This window comes from Falco peregrinus, chromosome 6, assembly GCF_023634155.1.
Source record: "Falco peregrinus isolate bFalPer1 chromosome 6, bFalPer1.pri, whole genome shotgun sequence".
NCBI classification, from domain to species: domain Eukaryota; kingdom Metazoa; phylum Chordata; class Aves; order Falconiformes; family Falconidae; genus Falco; species Falco peregrinus.
Genome location: NC_073726.1, coordinates 70,345,823 through 70,363,206, shown reverse-complemented (window position 1 = coordinate 70,363,206; position 17,384 = coordinate 70,345,823). Strand labels below are relative to the sequence as shown.

Genomic DNA, 17,384 nt, shown 5'->3' with positions numbered 1-17,384 from the left:
ATGGTTTCCCTTAGAGGGAGAGTCACTAAATCTCAGGGGTCAACAGGGACACATGATCAAGACTCACCAAGCCTCCTCTCTGCTTACCCTGCTCTTCTTTCAGACTCTGTTGGCATACCCACATCTCTATGGAGTCAACATGGGATCATTTCTCACCAACAAATGCTCCCTACTGGAGGGAGCACTACAACCACCTAAATACCCTGAAAGCTGTCCTTTTGTTTCCCATCCTCCCTGTTTTCTTCTGTCTCCTGACCTGTTTTGGCAGGCATTTTGGACTGCCTATCATGCGGAACCCAGATTTTAAAGACAAAGCAGTAGCTCAGAAGCTTCTGAGGATCACTGCTGATGGTCCCCTGACTCCCAAGGGCACTGCTGCTACCACCAGTCTTCAGGGGAGAAGAGGACAGATCCAGCAACACACACCACGGGGAAAGCCATCCTGCATGCCACGAATGGAGGAGCAGCAATTTCTTACTGGGGTAGCTGAAGCCAGCCATGGGTAACTTAGGCCAGAAGGTCCAAGAGCCCTTCTCTGCCAAGTTTAGTTTTGGATGACAGTGAAATGTGCTTAATTTGACAGTTTCATTTTAACATGTATGGGCAAAGTCTAGAAGGAGATTGTGGCAGCAGCAAGGGAACAGAGTTAGATTATTACAAGGTAGTTTTCCTGTTGCCTCAACCTAGTGTTCAGTACTAAAAAGGGACACAAAAAAATTATAGATGTGACTCTCCATCCTTGCGATGAAATAATTGAACACAGAGTGTCTCTAACATGATAACAATATTCTCACAGGTTATAAAAATTAGCCTTTCACTGTGAATTTCAAACTCTACACCACACCTCTAGCATTACAGAAGCTGAAAGCCTGGGCAACAGCATTAGGGCTGGAAAATGTGAGGTTGGAAAACACAGGGAAGCTTTCTGGTCATTACTCTTCACATTTTTTCAAAAAATCTGTAGTAAAGGAAAGTTATGGCACCGATACGACTTCGTGTCCTCCTCAAACTATAGGAAACACACTTGTATTCCTGTAAGCCTGTGCAAAACGCAGTTCCTCAAGCAGCCACTGAAGCAGTAGAGAGAAATTGGTCAACAAGTTTCATTAGTGGAATTCTGTTAAATGCATGGAGACATCCTGGCTTGTTTGGGGCCTTGTGCCAGTGGAGACAGGGAAGAACATCAGCAGCTCTCCACTTCATTGTTTCTCCTAAAGAACTGTGAGGTGCATCTTTCTCCGGTAATACTTTGCTCTTCATTAGGCAATACAAAGCCATCAACTGGTTTACAGCATGTGGTGGGGCACCAACTTCCATAAGCCCAGTGCATTCTCTAGGCTCTTCAGGGACAAGATTTGTTGGTGGAGCATTGCCAGACATACTAATCACCTATCAGGTACATCAAAGGTCAACTGAACTGGAGGGTGTAACAGTGTGTCATCTTCTCCTCTCCAGGCTCTCAATAAGAAAGACCACCTTGGCAGTCCAGCACTGGCTTCTTCGTGACCATCACACCCCTTTCTGCTCACAGTCCCCACATTGGGGAAGCTGCCCTCTCTATTTCACAAAAGTGCACCCCAGGCACGCAGGGCAGTGAAGGGTTAATTTAATTAGTTCTGTGTGTGCTCAAAGAATTACAGGCAACTTCATTTAATTATTAAGTAGCCAATCAGGTAATCTCTGTATCTGATTAGCACGCTAATGAAATAATGTCTTCCAGTTCAAAGCTGTCATTCCAATCAGGAGACAGCCCTTCAGCTAGAAGGAAAAGCTGGCCAGGTTTCCATGGGCTCAAGGCTTTGGATTTTGGAGAGGGAATGGGAGCAGGGAGTAGAAACCTTTCTGCCTTCCCTCTCGTTTTCTCTGCCTCTGCACAGAACAGTGCAGCTACCCCTTCCAGATGGGTGGCCACATTGGCTCCAGAGAGGCTCCTCGATGCTCCAGGCAGGCATCCTGGTCCTGGTCACCCCCAGGATGCATCCCTTTCTTCTCGCTCCCAGATGCCCAGAGAGACTTCAGTCGACCAGAGCCCTAAGAGCGCCAGGCTGTTAAGCGAATTGCCTAGGCACTGCCAATAGAGAGATCTGCTAAATATGTGGGGCATGGCTCTGCTATTGTCCACATGGGATAAGAGTCACACAGCAAAGCCATTATAGCACTAAGAGGAAGCCAGAAACCCGCCTCCCTCCCCCACACCACGCTCTGCTCCTGTGTCATATGCAGTTATTTCCAGCCTGGGGAAAAGTGCAAGGCGGCAGCTGTCACACGAGGCAAGGACTTGCCCCTTTTAAACAGGGATTTCAGGACTAAATGACCCATTACAATTAACGCAGCTGCAAGAACTGGGACACTTACACAGAGCCAGAGAGGGGCTTTGGGAGTGGAGGAGGAAAGGAGCAGACAAGCAGAGGGTTAAGTATCAAACTTCCAAGACCTGGCATGGAGTCTCCCACCCCTTTTCAAGTATTAGCTCAGCTGTCCGCTTGCAACTGCTACCGTTCAGCCCAAGCCCGGCACGGCAGCAAAGCCGGGGTGCAGCCCAGCCCACGCCCACCACACCACCTCCTCCACGGGCCCTTACTCACATGGCTGCTCCTGCTCAGACCCAGCTCAGAGACCCCCTTTCCCAAAGAGCAGCACTGGCTACTCCACCACTCAGCAGTGGCACGGCTGCTTTTTGCATAGCTGCACACATGCAAACTTTTAATTACCTAGCCCAGGCTTATCAGAGGAGCTGCAGCAGGATGTGGTTCAGCACAGCCAAACCATCCCAGCATTTATGCGAGGAGCCCGACAGATGTTGCTGTCCAAGCCTGTGCTGCTGCATCTGTACTGCTGTGTGTCCTCTATTGCCGGTTTAAATGCTAACTCAGCTCCAACTGCCACAGCTGCCAGCGTGCCTTTGCATTTCTGAGCGTGAGATCACCTTCCCGGTGACACTTCCACTCTCCCGGCGCATTTACCAGGAAAAGAGCAGAGCCACCAGGACACTCACACCAAACATCACTAGTTTTGTTTAAGTCCCTATGCTGAAAACAAATACAGAGAGAATCCCAAGAGGAAGCAGAAAAGTTGCAAGCAGTCCCCAGCCAGCCAGCCAGCCAGCTGGCTTTCTATGAGAACACTTAAGTGTTGACACTTTTTGTTGACCCTTTTTTTCCTGAGCATATCCCATGAACAAAAAACAGCGCTGCTGAGTGGGGAGACATCTCTCCTCTCTGCTGACTACAGCCATTGCAAATGAAGGAAACCGGTTAGATCAAGAAATTCAGGCTTGGACAGCACAATGAAGCATCCACTAATAATCAATCCCTTCGCAACAGCCTTCCTGCCAACTGGCTATGAACTAGGCAATCATTATAAATTGTAGTTACTCCTCCAAGGAAAAACAACACAACATCATATGGCAGTCCATGCTCATCCTTTAATTCTCAAACCAGTCCTGCTTACAAAAGACAAGTCTCTCTAACTGCCTGTCCTGAGAAAATTCAGCCCTGAAATCCAAAGCTGCATTCATCCCAGCTTGTGCTTCACTTGCCAAAGAAGGAAAAAAAAACCACAAACCAACCACCAAAACCCTCAAAAGTGGTCAAACTTGTGTCATTAAATTTAGCAGAAAAATCTAAAAATGCCAAGGGGGTGAGTTTTTTTGCCTACGAAGATGCTACTGTCGCCCCCGTATTTCTGGCATCCCGCTAACTTCCAGAGGCGCACGCAGGAGAACCTGCCACAGCAGAGCCACCCCGACACTTATTAACCAGCGCAGATGCAATTCGAGCCTGACTTAAGCAGAAGCGACTGAAGCGGCCACCTGGGGACCCGCATTCCTTGACAGCTCCACCGCCCTGCACATTCCAGCCCCCTCATCTCCCAGCCCCGATACCAGGTCAGGGAAGCACAGCATGACCTGATCTCCACCTCTGATAGCACCAAGCCCTGTCCCATCCCCTCTTGCCATCCTTGCAGCAGTCAGGCCATGTGGGCCACCTCACCCCTCCCCACTGACAAGCACAGAGCAAGGATACAGGATACCCACCCACGAATGTGAAGGGACTCCCTCTCAATGCCACTGCTATTTGCGGCTCAGCCATCATCCAAAACTTCCCAAAATGAGAAAGTCCAGGCATTTGGCAGGTCAGACATTTACTACAGTGAGTAGTTTGTTCTGCCGAGGGACTCGTAACACCCTCCCAAATTACACATTGCCCTTTACGGGATGCCGCAGCAGCTGGAATCAGCTCCCTTCTCACATTCCTTAATAAGCACTTCCATCGGAGAGCAGGGGGGATGCAGGGCATCAGCTGCAGTTAATCATAACCAAGAGCTGGGCTGCCTTTCCCCATGCTCTGCAGCACTATCTGCAGTCTAAGAATATCCAGCACCACCTGCCCTGCTGGGGCACAGGGAGCCAAGTGGTCCGAGCTCCCAGGCATTACAGGTCTCCCTGTTACAGGAGACTTTCACTCTGCCTCCCCCAAGCAGCAGCCTTCAGTGGGGCCCCTCGATAGCTGGTTGAGATCCTACAGATCATGGAAAGATAATCCATTGCACTACTAATGCACTACTGCAGCTGTCCATGGAGAAAATCCCCTTTCAACCAAAAAAAAAAACAACCCCTCAAGCTCTTTGATCCTCTCCAACACACAATTATCTTAAGGGCAAAATAGTCTTCTGTGCCTTGGCACCTTGTATTGGGCTGAAAGAAAGGAAATCGAGACTGCTACTCTCTGTTTATTCTACATGGCTGCCCTGTCCGACAAGGCAAGCTGCTCCAGCCTCCTCAGCACAAGCAAGCAGATCTTGATGCATAGATACCTGCATTGCTGGGTGACCAGAGCCTAAGGGAAACTTTTCTGGGGAAAATGGCTTGGTTGTGCTGCTTTTTTTTTTTTAAAGCCTAAATTTCTAAGAAAGCTAATAAAATTTTACCCTATTTTGGTTTTGTGCAAGACTGTCAGCTACAGTGAAGTTTAATTGACTTCACCTTTACAATCAGGTTTGACTTTGGAAGGAACAATTTAAAGGATCACCAATTTCTATTTAAACTTCTTCTTGCCAGAATGTTCTTACAAAAGAAAGAAGAGCTATAGCAAGCTTTGATATAGCACCAAAAACAAACCCCAAAACCCTTTCACAGAGGCTGATAAGGGAATTCTTCCCCAGGTGCCCCCCTTGCTGCATGACCTCGTTACCTGTGCAGTCTCACTCCACCTGCTACCCACGGCTGCAGTGCAATAAGCATTTCTTTCAGCAGAAGTGTCAGCTATAAAAAGTCCTTCCCCTCCCCGCTGCCTGTTTCCATTCCTGTGCCACTGCTTCAGTCATGCTGGTACAACCCTTTTGTGGGGCTGTGGAAGGAGCCGGCCGGGAGAACCGCTCCTGGGTAGACATAGCTCACTTAAAAAAGTGTTGTGGTTTTTAATCCGGGTGAGCAGTTTTACTGCCATCCGTGACGGGTGGCAGGAGCTGCCGTGGGAAGGCAGCTTGAGAATTGATGTCCCTGGGTTCCACCAGACACTGCTCATGAGTCCACACTAACAACACGGGGAAAATGGCCATGTGATGTCAAATACTCCAGTGAAGAATACAAAAACAGGAACGAAAAAAAAAGTCACTTCACTAATGCCCTGAAATCCTATTAATTTCAGAGGTACTCACAACTGGCACTTTATGCAAGTTTTTTGGTTTTTTTTAGAAAACTCACCTAAAAATCTCAACCAAGTGCTACTCCTTGTGAACATTTCTCCATCAATCACCCATTAATAACTTTTGAATTCTTGGCTGACTCAACCAAAAGCAAGAGGAGCGCTGGAGTCTTAGACATGCAGTTTCTATAGAGTGCTCACCACCATACTTGGCCCCTGCAATCATCCCAAACATGTTTACATGCCAATGCACACATGCGGCCTGGGAGCTGTATGGAACAAGGCATGATCTTTGTGAGAGGGGAATGCAGGAAAAAAAAAAAAAAAAAAGGGAGGCACTGAGAAATGTCAGATACAGAGACACGAAGGGCTGCCGTCCTCCACATTCAGACTGGGAACGCTTCCGAAAACAGGACTCACTTTTACTCGCAAGTACAGTGCAGTTTGCATTTGAAAATACATTTCACTTTTACAGAGCGCCTTTAATGTTATTTATTCAGGAGTCATGGAGCAACCTATGCACTGAAGGGTTAGGCCTAAGCGAGGTCTTAAAATACTACAGAAAAGCATGGAAGGGGTCTTGCTTGCTGGGGTTTTTTTTTTCTCTTGCTTATTTTTCAGCGTTTGAACCTTCCCAGCACACCAGAAGAGGGAGCCTTTGACTCCTCTCCCATGCTCATCATTTGTTTTATATTAGCAACAATGACAAGCTCTATTAAGAGTCAAGCTCTTTAAATGAATGCTCACCCTTTTGCCTCCTAAAACAAACAAAAAAACCCCAAGCAAGAATGAAAAACCCTACAACCCTCTTTGCCTTGTGTTATGGATATACAGATATTTTTGGTGCCACACAACTGCCTGTGTATGGGGCTCACCAAAAATGAGAAAACTAGCTCTGCCTTCCAACCCTTTGACCACGCAAAGCTCCAGCCCCTTTACAGCAGCCTTAGCTGGAGAGAAAGAGCCAGAGAATTAATGGCTTTACCAATGAGGTCAAAAAAGACCCTCCAGAGCTCCTTTACATTACCAGCCCCAGCAACCAGAACTAAGCTAAGGCTAAAGTCTTAAGAGCCATGGCAGATTGACCTGGCAGCTTGTGGCCACCAAAAACATGAGGTCCTGCTCCCATCACAGGACTACAACACCCTCAAAAGCCCAGCCAGGATGCAGCGAGCAACTAGGCTGGTGCCAGGGAAGGGCAGACCACAAGAGTCCAAAGTGTGGCAAGGGCTTGAAAGGGAGCGAGATCTTCCTTGTGGTAGTTCCCAAAACCAAAGCTCTGGATTTCACTGCTCCCTCAGCTGTGCATGTGCCCTCCTTCCCACCAGGCTGAACACGCCAGCTTGACCACACCAATGTAAAAACCAGCAAAGACACACACACTGCTGCGGAACTAAGCTATGTTAATATAGGGAAGAGCTGAACCAGCATAAGTACATCTAGGGTGAAGAGCTTGCACTGCTTAAACCAGATGAGTTCTAAAACTACATTAAACTGCTGGTCTGGCCTAGGGCAAAGGTGGCCTGAGGACCCTTATACCCCTCATGTTTCAAATAGTTCAGTATTAGCTCTACACACTGCCTTCTCCAGCCAGCCCTCAGCAGCCCTACTCTAGATAACAGCAGCATAACTTTTTCAGTGAAAAGCGTGTGTTTTAGCTAAGCATTTATACGATATAAAAAGCTTGTCAAGAAGTTGAGCCAGGTCTGAAAGAAGTTGCCACGTTGGGCTGCGAGGCCACCTCCAAGCAAAGCAAAGACCTTGACTGCCATCAGCCTGTAGTGTCAAGTTATTCCCCTGTCCCCAGTAAAGGCAGGCTTAAAAGCCCCAAAAAAACCCCAGAAAAATGTGTGTTCTGGCAGTAAGCAAACTGCACTAGCACCACTTGCCCCCATCAGCTGTTTTCTGTTCCTCACACAAAAGGCTGCAAACCCCTCCTAATTGCAGGAGCCCTCCACCTAACAGACCCTGCTCTCAGGGCCCTCCTCCCCAGGAACTGGGAGAGAACTGGGGCACAATAGGAAGGAGACCGGCTAAAGGGAATAGATCTGTTAAATTAACGCATTTTCTGTCAACCAAATCAGCTGCCCCTAGTGCTATTGTTGGTGAAACAATGGAGACCCCAGGAATGGGCACCCATTAAAAGGAACAAGCCTGCTGAAAGGATACACTCTGAGGCACAGCCTTGTGTGTTTAACAGGATTCTCTACTGTAAGGAAGGAGGAATCACTAGGCTGCATTGTTCCCACCACCACAGCAGATGCTGTTGCTTCTGGTAACGAGGGAGGGGGGGGAAATAATTTTCATACCTACCTAAAATAAGGTTTACATGATAAACTTTTAATTCGGTCACTTTTAACTCCCTGGCTGTTGTCATTTCTTCCTATAGCCCTTTTCTTGAGATTTTTTGCCTGAAAGAAGTCTATGAAAGCATCCATTGCCATTACAAAAGTTAATTCTTCACCCTTCATGCAGGCACTTAACAGATGCCAGGGGCAGAATGGCACAGCCCTGCCGGCATTATTCGCTGGCAGAGAAAGACTGCAGTTAAGCAGGTCTACATATAAAGCTGTAACACTTTAAAGGTGTTACTTTTAGCTGGTTTGGTTAGAGCAAATTCCAAAAGGAACAAACTTTTGAAGCCTAATTTAGATGCACTATGTAGAAGTTTACATCAGCTGCATTGAATTGGTACACATTTGTGGCAGTCTCTGTAAACAAAGCAAACTGCTTTAAAAGTCATATTTAAGCTACTACACAAAACTTCTTTTCTAGCAGGGAAAGACTTGCACATTATCTTTACCGGGTTTTTAAGTAAGTTCAGCTTAAAATGTTAAACTCGTGGGTGCACAAACACTTCGGCTAACACCAGACATGATTTTCAGAGTCCGCTGAGGTAGCAGAAGAGGTAACTGCCTCCAACTATTAACACCACAGAAAACCTGTAATATCAAGCCCCATGTACTCCCATCCAAATCTCTGAAATTCTTATCATGTTCCTCTTTCTCTTCTTCCTTCGACAGTCATTCCCCAACTCCCCTGTCACCTAACGCAGATCCATTCAAAATGTTGCTGTCAAAATAACCTTCCGTATCCATTGTTCAGACACCCTTTGGCTTCATGCAGTCACTTCTTGTTTCTTTTCATAGGCTTAAGTTAATGTTTTAACTCACATATCAGCTTCCTGAACTACCTATTCCTTCTTTTTGTATCCAATTACACTAGAGTCTTATTATATAAAATGTAAACACTTGTTAAAAAGTTTAAGATCTACAGTTGGGAGAGATGTGACTTGCATTTGAAATAGAAACTGATATAATGCTTTCCAATTTGCAGACCACTTGAAACAACAGCTCTGAGAAGTATCTCTCTGCCTCCCCCTCCATTAATCTCAATGAACTCTAGAGCCTAGTACTGACATGTAGAGTGTTAATGATTCTATTATGAACAGAATAACTAAGGCAGCAAAAGTGAAGACCAGCAAAACTGCTACTGGAACAGACATGGGGAGAGGGATGGGGCACTACCAAAGCAACTAAACCAAACAGTGGGTGGGACAGGTAGAAAGAACAATAAAAATAGTACTAACCCTTCATTTCATTTGGGTACTTAAACTTGATTTTCAAACAAAAAATACTCAGCTTGCACCCTCTACTCTGATGAAGCCAATGCTGCCCAGGGGAAGCGGAGCCACCAGGGAGTGACTGTGGTATAAGACCCAAATTCACACCGCAGTCTATAAATGGGTCTCTGCACAATGGGACTGACTTTGGTATGTTTGAAGTCCACCATTTTTTCCAACCTTGTCTACTTGCTGTACAGCACCTCTCCCTGCACTGCCAATTACTCTACCTTTCCTCTTTTTTCTGCTTTTTCTAAAGCCGAGTGCTTTGCATGAGAGTGAAGTTTTAGTAAGCAGATCTATTGCTTGCTCTCATTTCAGACAATTAATGCCCAGTCCCTTCAACTGTAATGTTGCCTACCACCAATGGGATGGATATCCTAATGCCTGAACTATTCTACTGAAAAAGCATTTAAACCAACTCAGACTTACCCTCTATGAGTACAGCTGACTTACATTAATTCACTGACATTTTCATCAGCTTGCAGCACCTACTTGTCATGTTGATCTTAATTAGAATCTGAATTCTTCTGATCAGAAGCTACCTGGCCATCTCAGCTATCATACAACATGATGAGGCATCAGTGGATGCTGTACATGCTACTGTAATACAAATAATAATGCAGCACCAGACCAGAATAGCTAAAGAGAGCGGTGAAGGCTTAGCACTCAGGTAAGGTACCACACTGCCTGTGCAATTAACCCCACATAAACCACTGACAGAACAGGAAGGTTATGCTTTTCTGGTGTCATGGATCACAAGGGATGCACCCAGAGGGCACAGAGCAAGGGGCTTCACAGAGAAATTTCAGCAGGACAGGAGAGTAGAGGTCAAAGTATATTCACCATCCTGTCCTCACAAGAAAAACTGATTTTTTTTTTAACTAATTTTAATTTAACACATTAAAAGATATGTTTTCCTTTTAAAGCTGTATCCAGTTTGCACAGATAGAAGAAACCCTGTTGTTTGCTCCCTCCTTCACAGGGCTGCTGTACAGCTCTGCCTCTCTCCACACTCTTCCTCCTCCTGGGAGACCCATGGGAGCAGTAGCAGCCGCTGGTTTGTAACAGCCACATAATATTCCTGACAGAAAGAGCCTGTTCAAGGACTGACATGTCAGATACCACACTACAGGAAGAAAAAGGTGGGCAAGACCAGCAGTGCCCTGCCTGTGGGTGGGAGGAACGTACCTAAAGGTAGAGCCAGAACCTGAAGCCCTAGGAAGGGGCAAGAGGCGAGGAAAAGCATCTTAAAGCAGTAGTGAAGTTAACAGCAGAGGCAATTTGCCCAAAGGCGCTTTTAAAAACCACAGGAAAAGATTTATGTTTTCCCTGTGTAATGTGGCTTTTCCCCCTTTTCCAAATAAACTAAGTTAACAACAATGTTTTGACTATTTTCAAGCACGTTCTGGAAAGTCACCTCCCCTCGACCTACCCAGGCAGAAGTTACTAAATGTTTTAGTCCACAGCTCCTGGGAGCACATGCCAAAGAGCTGGGTGGCCGTGCCACGCTGGCTTCTATCCAGTGTTTTCAAGTTGTGCTGAAATACGGTTGAAAACGTTAAATATTCTCCTAATATTTTTGAAGCAAACAATCCCTACAGTTGCCAGAAGGATATTTCTGTTGCAGAGGGGAAGGCACATGGCCAGGAGACACTTTGTCACAAGAGGTGTCCCACATTACAGTCCGGTCTTAAAGAGGGAAACAAATCACTCCCTATCATCGCCTGTACTAACTTGATTGTGGAAAGCATCCCTTCTGTCCATCAAGGCAATGCCTACTAAAAAAAATAAATTATGTGCCCCATACAGCCAGACCTTCTCCTGCTGGAGTACTGTTAAGAGTAGGTAAGGACAAACCCACTTGGTGCAGATTGTACTAGCCACCAAAAAAGAAGCCACAACAACCAAACCAACACAACTAAAAGCCCACTTTTGAAGTGGCATGAAAGTTTTGCACAGCAGATGGCCGACAAGGCAGCCATTTAAAAGGGGAGGAGGAGGAGAAAAAAAAAAAACACAAAACATCCCAGAAGGCAAAAGCCTCTCTGCCATCCTCAGAGATCCACGTAAAAACACGGCGTGAAGCTGAACACGGCCAGAGCACCCGCTTCTGGCCCACTGAACTTTTGACCCGCTGGCGATAGCTGAACCCCTCCAGAGTCCCTCGCCGGGTGATGCTGCGGCAGAGATTTGAAAAGAGGAGCCCTGTGCCTCGCTCAGGCGCCTGCATCTGCTGGAGCCAGCATGGGGGCCGGCTGCGCCCACCCCCTCCCCGAACAATGCCCAGGGCCCAGCCTGATGGATGCGCTTCTTTCTTTCAGTTTTGGACACCCCTTCCCTGTAGTCTCTGGCTACGCACTGGTCCAGCAAAAAAGAAAAACAAAACATCTGCTTCCCAGGTTCCTGACATCCAGCTGCTGACGGCAGCCCTGCATCTGGAAGCTTCACTTTCTTTCGGGCCAATAAGTAGAGGGCAAACGGCTTGCGATTAAAAAGAAGAAAAAAAAGAAAAAGAAAAAAAAGAGCTCCGTGCTGCTTCCCTGTACTAAAGCCTGCAAACTTCTCAAATACCACCAGCAAATCTGCTCGGCACAAGGAGGGATGGGTCCAGATGGCCTATTATTACAGAGCCTTCCAGCTAGCTATGGGCAGACCCACATAAAGAAAAAAAAAAAAAAAATATTGGGGACACACACCAAAAAATAACTACAGCTTTAAAAAACCCAACCAAAACACCAAAAACATACTGGCAGATAGTTTTTGTCTGGTTCAGGGACTGCAGAGACTGTAGCAGTGAAACCTTAACCTCACTGCCTGCTAAAATCAGAGGGAGGGAGAAAGCAGGGGATATTTGCTACAAGCACAATTAATGTTTGTTTAAAATTTCTGCATTTTGTAATGATGTTGTAAGAGTTTAGCACCAAACTCCCAGCTGGAGATACACTACTGTCATAACAAGAAAAAAACAGCCACCAACCAGGATTTAACTTGAGAGAAGCTCAGCCCACCTAAGAGAATATCCTCCAAGAAGAGCTGACTGCATCCAGAGTAAGGCCATCCAGAGATACCCAGCAGTCGGACAAACAGTTGCTGCATAGCTCAAGGAGTCTGAGCATGAACATCCTCCAGCTGAAACCCTCGGAGCCCAAGATCTCCATCTCTGCTTCCACACACAAGAAAACAGGTTCACTCAAACCACCTGTTTTACTTTGCATCCAATGGACCAGGGCACTCACCCCTGGGTTACCCACCAAGGGCAAGAACTTGTGAGGGAAGAGGCATTAACTTCTCAGCCGTTATCATTCAGTCACAAGCACACCGCCCCACAACAACCAAAGCTAAAGCAAGAAAACATTATTTGTAGATGAGCACCGTTTCAATTTTTGGTGGCTGGCTAGGGTTTTATTTCCCCCTAATATCTGCCTTACGTCCTAGCATTTCCCCAAACTCCTACAAGGACAGACACCTCCATTTTATTCAGACACCCCTGAAACTCAAAGCCCACCACAGATGTAGCAGTGAGACAGCCAGAATGGGCACTGGCATTATTAGGTCCAAAACCAAGGGGTGAGGCCTTCTTTACACAGCCAAATAAAGTACAAATCAAAAACCACAGAGCAGTACTCTTTAAAAAAAATAAAGAATTGTAAATCCCATTGCTGGCCATTCATTTCACACCATGAACTGTTTGGGCAACCTCTTTGTGCAGAGCACCATTCCTAGATATCCCTCAAACCAGTCATGAGACTGGAACGACTACACCAGGCAAGGGGCAACAAGATGGTGAGCTTCAAGGAACAGCAAGTTTTGAAACCGCCTGTACTGTGCTGCTCACACCGTGCCAGGGAAGGAGACTGACTCCACGTGCCTGAAGACACCGAGTTCTGACAGCTGCATCCATCCTCTCACAGCATCCCAATTTTAACTGGGATTTTCACTGTTCCTTGCACGAACGCCTGCCTTGAAAACCCATTTCTGCCACGCGCTGCAGGCCATCTATGCACACAGAGTTTTCTGGCGACATTTTCGGCCTGCTGCTTCTGCTCTGAGCCACCCCAGCACCAACCCGCACCTCGCCCCAAGCACACACACACCTCCCCCCGAAAAAAAAGCAAGTTAATTTGTTCTGAGTGATGGTAGCTCCCCCACCCTAAGCGTGCTGCGGGAACCAAAGGGGAGCCCACATTTACTTCATTTGTGAAGCAAGCCAGATGCTAATTGCCTCCAAAGGTGAAAGGCTAGTGCCTTGTCCCTTTTATCATTGTAAATTCAGGTTCCTTCAAGACTTTTGCGCTGCTGGGCCCGGAGAGCCTCCCCTTTAATGGTTTGGCATCAATAGGAGGGGGAGGGGAGTTCCCTTTCGCAAGAAGTTGCATCATTGAGAGACCTTATCCCCTTTCAAGATTTCACACCGCATAAGGGATTCCCCCTCTTCAGAAATTCACATCCTGCTCGAGGAGTTTTGCTCTTCAGGGCTTCGCGCATCCCATTGAACTTTTAAGCATCTTTGGAATTCGCATTCACGGGGCAATTACTGTCTTTAAAAAACACACGCCACCACGTTATTCACCCGGTTTATTGCCAACGCGCTGGCAAGAATAGCTTTTCACAGCAAGCACAAAAGATTTCCTACCAGGACACACTTTGTTTGTAACATTTGTAGCCAGAGCACACAATATTTACGGAACATTAGGCACGCACACGAAAGTAAGACTTAAAAAAAAGAAAAGAAAACAAACCACATGAGAGAAAGTTACAGACGAAAACGGGTAGAAATGTACCGAGAGCCGAGAGTTTTGTCCTGGCGGGGCCAGGGCGGCGGCGAACGCACCGCGGCTGCCCCGGAGCCTCGGCGGCGCCGCACAATGAGCGGCGCGGTGCCCCGCGGGGCAGCCCGGCCCGGGCGCGGCTCGCTGGGATGCGGGAAGGCGGCAGCCCCCGCCGCCCGGCTCGGCCGCGACCCGCCGCGTCCCCCCGCCCCGCAGCGGCACCGGCCAGGTGGGGGACCTCCTCCTCCTCCCAACAAAAGGGACCAACTTGGGTACGGGCTGAGCGGGCTGGGACACCCCCACCCCCCACCTCAACAACAGCCGCGGGTACCCCCGGGGGAGGTGGGGGGTTACCGGGCCGGGCCCGCCTCTCGCCGCCACCATTTTGGGCACGGGGGACCCACCGCCGGCTCCGTGCCGAGTCCGTCCCCCCCCGCCACCTTTGTGTGCGGACACCGGCCCGGCGGAACAATGCGGCCCGGCGGCGGCCGGCCCCGCTCCGCCCGCGGCTGCCCCCGCCGTGCGCCCCGCCGGGTCCCGGAGCCCGGGGGCGGCCCTGCCCGCCGGTGCCCTGCGACGGGCGCGCCGAAAGTTTGCGAGCGCGGCCGGGAGGGACGGGGAAGTTGCTGTGTCTGCTGCGAGCGGAGGGGAGACCCCGCTGCGCATCACGCCGGGATCCAGCAGCGCACCGCGGGGGGCCGGGGGGCGCTCCCCGCCACATCGCCCACCGGCGCGGGGCACGGGGAGCACCGTGCGCGCGCGACCCGCCGGGCAGCGGGGGCGCAGCGGTGACGGCGCTGCAGCACCAGCGCGGCCGGCGGGCTAGGGCGCGACCGGCCGGCGGCTGTCCGGCGGGACGCGAAGGGCGGCCGCGGGGCTCTCACCTCGATCTCGAAGTCGGGCAGGCGGAAGGCGGTGCGGAAGAGTGAGCAGAAGTGCGCGATGGCCGGGACTTCCCACCAGGAGCGGAGCTCGTCCAGCGCCACCGCCGCCTCGGGGCCGCCGGTGCCGGCCAAGCCGCCGCCGCCGCCGCCGCAGCCGCCGTCCTCCTCCGGGCACATCTCCCGCGGCCGCCGGCTGCCTGCCTGCCTGCGCGCCCGCCCGCTCGCTGCCTCGCTCCGCGGGCGGCTGCGTGCCGCCGCCGCTCCGGCTCCGCCCGCCCCCCGGCGCCACGCCGCTCAGCGGCCGCCCCCCGGCGGCCCCGCGCTGCCCCCTCGCTGCCGCCCGTGCATGGGGCGGCTCGGCGCCGGCGCGGGGGCGCTAGGGCCGGCGGGGGCGCTGCTGCTGCTGCTGCTGCCCCTGCCGCGGGCGGCCGCCGCTGCGCGGGCCCATCCTCCTCCGCCTCCCCGCGCCGCCGCCCGCGCCCTGCAGTGCAACCGCCGCGCCGCCGGGAACAGATGGGCCCGGGGCGGCGGGGGGGGACAAGCGGGGGGGCGGGGTCCCGCGTGGGGGGGCGGGGCTCGGGACGAGAGGGCGAATGGGGAGGTGGGAGCGGACGGGGGGCGGTGCAGGACGGGCCCGGCGGGGCGGGGCGCAGGGAGTGGACAAAAGGCGTGAGGGGGGGTGGGCGGAGCCTAGGCGGCTGGGGGGCAGCGCGGCCGTGCACGAGGAGGGGGCGGAGCCGGCACTCATCACAACAACAGGCCCCCCGCGCCCGCCTGGCCACGCCTACGGGGCGGAGACACCGGGGGTGGGCGGGGCCGGGCGCTGCCGGGGTCTGGGCAGGCGGGTAGCGGCGGCTGTTGTCCCTTAGCACGCGGCTGTTCCCGGGTCCCCCTCCGTGCGCGGGGGAGGGGCGCCCTGGCCGCGCCACCCGCTCCCACGTCGGGCCGAGGCGGCGGGACGCAGTGCCGGGGACTGCGGGGAGCTTACGGGGAGCGTCCCCGCTGACCGGAGAGCCCCGGCCTGCCCTCGCCTGAGGGCTCAGCCGCCCCTGCCTCTTGCTCGGGCCTCGCTGGTGTCCGGCCTCGGCCCGGGTGGGTCTCCTGCTCCGGTCCCCCGGGCGCGGGGGCTGGCTGTCGGGCTGCCCAGGACAGTGCCTCAGCCCCGGTGCCAGGCCCGCGTCCCCCCACCCGGGCCCTCTGCCTGGTCACCGGGGGTGGCTGCGGCTGCTTGGTGTGGTGGGGAGCTGCTAGGACTGGCTCCTGGGTGCAGTGAGGGGGGAACCCCCCAGGATTTCTTTTCTCGCTTAGTATTTTTGAGTGAGGGAGCCCAAACAGTGCTTGTTCTCTACCTGCTGCTGCAACTGCCACGGAGAGCCAGGTGCCCTCCTCTTTCCTGAGGCCCTTCAGTGCCTCACCATGCACCCAGCGCCTCCATTTCTCCTGGCCCTGAAATGAACAGGGTAACGTCGCCCTGTTTTGAAATCTATTGCAGAAAAACATTCAGTAACAGATAGCTATTACCTCCTTGTGGGACTGCCCTAATCAGAGAGCGCTTCAGTGAAACACCAAGCCGCTGTAACTTTGCATGCTGTCACCTGTGTCACTTTAGAACCTCTTGGTTTGCCTCCACAGTTAGCTTCAAAACGGTTGCAAAGTGTCGCTGTGCACAGCTGTACCAGCTTAGGATCCTACCTCCAGTGAAACCGCTGTACAGCAGTATTCAACAACAGTTTAGGACTTCCTTCCTTCCACTGCTTCCTGCCTTCACCTGGCCAGGGCTGGTTTTGCACCAGTCCCACTTCTATCCTTTCCTTTCCGTTATGCGGTTAATTTTCTCCACGCCTCACTTTCCCTTGCTGTTTCCAGTGCCATCTCTGACTGGCCGAGGGTGACAGGCAGTGCTGCTTGTGAGTGCGTGGGCTCAGCGCAGGAGGCAGAGTGGAGACACACAGAGCTTGGGCTGGGGCTGAGGGCAATTAGTCCAGAACTGAAGATGCAAGGAAGCAGTGAAATGCCTGAGATGGGCTGGGAGGGAGAGTGGAACCTCCCCTTTCAGGAGCAGCTTGAAGATCGGCTGGATCAGGTTAATGGGAAACCACGTTGCAGATGTCCTGCTCTGTCTCTGACTTGAAGGCATCATAGAGGTAAAGGCCAGTGGCATTTGTCAATGTCATCGTATTGCTGCTGAGCTAATACTGGCTGACGCACAGCAATCTGATTTCAGAGCCTGCAACCTAAAGTACGGACTTTTGAGACTTTCAGGGATTCCTGTCCCCACCTCCCTTCAAAATGAACTTGGCAACAGAGCATAAGGTGAAGGCATAAGCTCGGTGCTGTGCCCTTGGCTGCTGCCTAACAGTCTGACCCAAGAAAACTTTGGCCAAGGGTGGGAACAGCTAGTTTAGAGATGAAACAAATCGAGAGACAGCGGTGCGGCTTGGCAAGAATGAATAAGCTCTAA

The 17,384-nt window shown here is 51.0% G+C and overlaps 1 protein-coding gene across 3 annotated transcripts in view; it reads right to left on the bottom strand.

The window, feature by feature from the left end:
- Positions 1-15,428, bottom strand: part of LOC101917222 (chromatin remodeling regulator CECR2) — a 102,565-nt gene extending 87,137 nt beyond the window's left edge. For 2 of the 3 annotated variants that reach the window (XM_055808240.1, XM_055808241.1), the window contains exon 1: positions 14,924-15,428. In XM_055808240.1, the coding sequence (XP_055664215.1) occupies positions 14,924-15,100 (177 nt within the window). In that variant the 5' untranslated portion in view covers positions 15,101-15,428. Of the gene's footprint in view, positions 1-2,585; positions 2,675-14,923 lie in introns of those variants that run through there. The other variant, XM_027782824.2, reaches the window with a different exon arrangement.
- Between the last annotated feature and the right edge of the window lie 1,956 nt (positions 15,429-17,384).